Source organism: Triticum aestivum, chromosome 2D (assembly GCF_018294505.1).
Source record: "Triticum aestivum cultivar Chinese Spring chromosome 2D, IWGSC CS RefSeq v2.1, whole genome shotgun sequence".
Taxonomy (NCBI): Eukaryota; Viridiplantae; Streptophyta; class Magnoliopsida; order Poales; family Poaceae; genus Triticum; species Triticum aestivum.
The window spans coordinates 624,447,712-624,452,300 of record NC_057799.1 but is presented as its reverse complement, the minus strand read 5'-3'; the positions used below and the strand labels follow the sequence as shown (position 1 = coordinate 624,452,300).

The window sequence follows — 4,589 nt, the reverse complement described above, 5'->3', positions numbered from 1 at the left end:
CTGCCTAAGTCCCCTTGAAGGTGAAAAGACTACGCAATATAACTTTGATCGTACATGTATCGCATATTCCTAAGTATATATTTTGTCATATGCATAGCAACACTCTTAGATTAACGGCGGGTTTCGGCCTTCGGTCTTAAGAGCATCTCTAGCAGACCCCGTATTCTGCGGAACTGTAAACGCAGTTTATAGTTCGCACGGAGAGTTTATACAGGCTCAAAATCGCCGCGGCAGAACAGAAACTGTATCCAAACCCATACAATTTTAAAAACTAGTTTCGCACGAGAAATTTAAGCAAAAACTCGCCGGAGCTCGCTCGCATAGATAGGTCTTCTTCACTTAGGGGCAGATCATTCGTACACAGCATGCATAATATTACATAAAAGTTCGCCGGACCTACGACGGACCTACGCTACCGTACCACTACACAAAATTGAGCTCACCGGAGCTCGTGCGGTAGCTGACCAGCGGCGGCGCTCAATCGGAGTCGGAGCAGTCAGAGGAGTTGAGGCCGATGTAGAACTTCGCCTGCTCCGCCTTCATCAAGCGCATGCCAGCCTCCTTGGACGCGTGCGCCCACGACGCGGCGACGCCCGTCTGAAGGAAGAGCTGCTCGTGCTCGAGCTCGTGGCGGCGGCGCTCCTCGAGCTCCCTCACTGACCGCTCGAGGACGACGCGCTCGAGGAGCTCCCTCCTGCCTCGGGGGGGAGGTAGTCCTCGGGCCCGATCACGCCTCGACGTGGCGGCGCGGCAGGCTCTGCGGCGCCCGGCTTGAGGTAGTCCTCGGGCTCCTCCTCCGGCTCCCTCTTCACCGGAGTGAGTCGCAAGCTCGATGCGCCCGCAGATGAGCTCCCCGTGGCAGAGGATCCAGAGTAGGCGTCGCGGCGGCGGGCGAGCTCGCGCTTGAATTCGTCCAGCTCGCGGCGGTCAAACGCCGGCGATGGGTGGCTACCGCGGTTGAGCCACCGACGCGCGCCCCGCTTGCGCGCGGCGTCAGATCTTGCGCGGCGGCGGCGCTCCGCCTCATCCCCAGAGCTACCATAGCCGTACATGGCTTAGGCAGGCTCGTCGGCCCTCTTCACCGGAGTGAGCCACGAGCTTGATGTGCCCGCAGATGAGCTCCCCGCGGCAGAGGATCCGGAGGAGGCGTGGCGGCGGCGGCCGGCTACCGCGGTTGAGCCACCGACGCGTGCCCCGCTTGCGCGCAGCGTCAGATCTTGCGCGTCGACGGCGGCGCTCCGCCTCATCCCCGGAGCTACCATAGCTGTACATGGCTTAGGCAGGCTCGCCAGCGGCAAGAAATCGGGCGGGGCGGTGGGGAATTGGGGGTGAAACGCGGAGGCGGGCGACTGCGGGGGATAAGGTTTCGACCCGCATCTGCCCCGCAAATCCGTTGTTATACGGCTTAAGCGGTAAACGTTTGTGGGCCGCGGTAAAAAAAATTACTGGCCGCACGAGTATATGGGCTCTGTTCTGGCCAGAAAATTGCGTTACACGGGGTCTGTTAGAGATGCTCTAAGAAAGAGATAGTGAAACCATCCAAGACCACTATGACGTGAGATCGGCATGAAGAGTTCTTGCCAGTGCACAATTTTGCGCAAAATCGATATATCCAACCGACAAACATGAATTTCTTGTTGACAGTAAGCTCCATAAAAAAGCAAAGATTCAAAAACGTAAATGTTTTAACGCAGTTATGGTTGCAACTCAGAGCTGGGGACATCAGAGACGAAAAAGAAGCTGTGTCATCAGACAATCTTATTCACCCGTGCTGCTGCGCGCTTGACAAGGGCTCGTTGGGGACGATGGTCAGAACCAACCCGCGGTGACAACTCCGCATTAGCTCCACCTTTTCGAGGTCGATCCGCTTGTACTTCTTCACATAACAAATCCCAAGACCCTTGTCCTCGATCAGATCGATTGCTTTCAGTGTGTAATCTTGTAGCTTGCACACAAACCGGTCTGACCGCTTCTTCATCTCTGAGACAGGAGCTCTGTAGCCATTGAACTCCCCGATCTTTTCGGCCCAGAAACTGTTGTAAGTCCAACTGTATTGGTTCAGACTCCTCAGTTCTGTCCAGGCGTCGACCCAGCCTGCGGGGAGTGGGAACGGCAGGTCCATGTTGTCGTCCCAGCTCATGTCGCCGCCGAACACGACGTTCTCCGCGCTGCTCAGCGCCGCCATGGAGTGCTCGGCTTGCGTGTAGCGCTCCATGCAGCGCACTGACTCCGGTGGGCAGGGGGGCTCGAGCTGGGTCGTGGCGATGCGGATTGGCTTCATCGCCGTCATCGACCCCAGCTCGAGGCCTGGGATAATGTCGGCCTCTAGATAGCTTTTGCCTGTTGCCGTGGTGGTGAACTTCCAGCGCGCGTGATTCTCCATAGGAACCTTGCTCAGCTGTGACAATTGCGATGCACATGTGATTTTTTGGATTCGATTATTAGCTTGGCGAGCATTTAGGCACTAATCAGACAAGGAAAAGGAAATGGGGTAGTGGCAGGAGGACTACCATTATGCAGAAGCTTTTGCCTTCGCGTTCTTCCAGGGAGATCGGTGAACAATGGTAATCTTTCCACCATGAGAAACTATGACAAATCTTAAGAATGTAGGGGGTGATTTCCTGGACGTCGACCGAAGGTCGAACACAAGTTATATGGCAGGTAATGACGGAAACTGTGCGGCTGAACAACCGAATAGCACACTGTTGATAATTGGCGACTGGCGTTACCTGAAAGAAGATCACATCAGGCTGATGTTCCTCCACACAGCGGCCGATGCCCTGCATTCTTCTGTAGACGACAATGTCATCGCGGGACCAAACGTTGTAGGTCATGAACTTGATCTGCTTCTCGGGGTCCTAATGACGTTCACAAAAGATTATCAGCTCAACATTTGTTTGGAGGGACGCGGTCAGAGTTTCAAGAAAATCTAGCAAACATTTCAGGGAAAGTACCAGAGTTCCAAAGTAGGATCAAACATTTCAACATAGCTCTCGTAAGCAGGTACAGTCAGAAACAAAACAAGGGTAAAGATAGATCGTATCAAAGAATACCATTTTTCCTTGGAGTTGCTAGTCGGCTTCTCTCGGCGGAGTCCTGAACTCCTGATCCTCTGCATAAAACCCAGGCGAAACTCAAAGATCATTGTATCCTATATATAGCCCTGCAGGTGCAGGCTTGATTAATGACACGGGAAAAGAAGGGGCGTAGGTTGAGTACGGAGAATTGGAGATGGAACACCAAAGGATGCATTGATGCCGCCAACCTATGGATTATCGAATTGATACGGGCACTATAGGAAAATTAAATATTTGTAACTGAAGTTTGAACTTCTATAGGAGTTAACTGGTACACATGGAAATTAATCAAAGAGATTGGATATATAGATCCACGCCGGGAGCCTGTGGTGTTTTGGTCATATATAGATCAGTGTTGATGCTCATTAGAGGCTAACGCGCATGGCACCGTTTTTCACCCTTTTTTTGAGCCAAACCTTTTTCTCTTATGGGATTGTCTTTTTTATCTAACAGGTGATCTGCGTTGATTTGGGCTTTATGTTCTGGTGTTGTATTTTTTGTTCGTATTTCATTTTTGGTGCTGCCACAGATGGGAAGGACCACCATGGTGTTTGTTCAGTGTGTGGCTATGGTGTTCTTACATATTTTGGTCTCGGTATCAGTCGGTGGTCCTTGTGTCAGCGCCTTGGGAGCTCCTGTTCCACGCCCTGGAATTCCTGTTATGATGTTCACATCGGCCGGCCCATGAAATTCCCGCTTGCGCTCAGCTACTTGGTCCACTCGCTTGCTCTGTATTTTTTCCTGCTCACTCCACATCTATCTTGCAAAAAGCCGACTATATTCTTTTTTGAAAAAGATCTTAAGATCAAAAGAAGTTCATGGATTTTAAATAAATAAATATGTTGCAAATTAAAAACACAATGAGTACAAATAAATGTTTGAAAAAAATAAAGAATATTCATGTAATTCAGAAAATATCAACAAATTTGAAATAAAGTTTACAAATTTAAGAAATGTTCAGAAATTTTAAAAACGTTACTAGTGAACTTTAAATATATTCATAAATTTATAAAATGTCCATAAATTTTAGAAAAAATGGTCGGAGATTTTTTTTAAATGTTCATAACTTTTTTTAAAAATCACAATTTTTTAATAAATGTTCAGTTATTAAAATGTGAAAATTTAAAAAGAGAAAGGACAAAATAACAAACAAGAACTCTCAACCAATGACCCAAATACTTACAAGCGGGCCCCAGCGACCCCACAGTCTCGACGGTCCAGGAGGCCTACATCTAGAGAGTTTATTATCTTAATAGATATACGAAATTTCGTTATGGACTGTACCACCATATGATCCCCATTATCTGAGCTATTAGTTCAGGTAAGGATGGGAGGACAAAGTTGTATATCTTTGAGTATTGTGGTTGGATACATCAATAACAGTAGCACGACCCCTCTCGTCAGTTATCCATTATTGCTGGATACAACCATGGTCCCGTACGGTCTTGCCATTTGCACATTTGCGTGGACATGAATTTTAGGCCATTTTTCATTCACATATTTAGGCCTTCC

The 4,589-nt window shown here is 49.1% G+C and overlaps 1 protein-coding gene across 1 annotated transcript; it reads right to left on the bottom strand.

Annotated features, from left to right (window-relative positions):
* Positions 1 to 1,582: 1,582 nt before the first annotated feature.
* On the bottom strand, positions 1,583 to 3,118 carry LOC123050535 (uncharacterized). The gene is made up of 4 exons (XM_044473315.1): positions 3,054 to 3,118; positions 2,730 to 2,858; positions 2,511 to 2,621; positions 1,583 to 2,398 (listed from the first exon to the last, which is right to left on the bottom strand). The coding sequence occupies exons 1-4, from the start codon at positions 3,054 to 3,056 to the stop codon at positions 1,763 to 1,765; spliced, it is 879 nt and encodes a 292-aa protein (XP_044329250.1). The 5' UTR covers positions 3,057 to 3,118; the 3' UTR covers positions 1,583 to 1,762.
* Positions 3,119 to 4,589: the final 1,471 nt, after the last annotated feature.

Bases quoted from the DNA above. Each gene is read 5' to 3' on its own strand.
- LOC123050535 (XM_044473315.1), bottom strand. The intron at 2,622-2,729 runs GTAACGCCAGTC...GTCGACGTCCAG, and splicing joins CTGATGTGATCTTCTTTCAG to GAAATCACCCCCTACATTCT. The intron at 2,399-2,510 runs GTAGTCCTCCTG...CAATTGTCACAG, and splicing joins GCAAAAGCTTCTGCATAATG to CTGAGCAAGGTTCCTATGGA.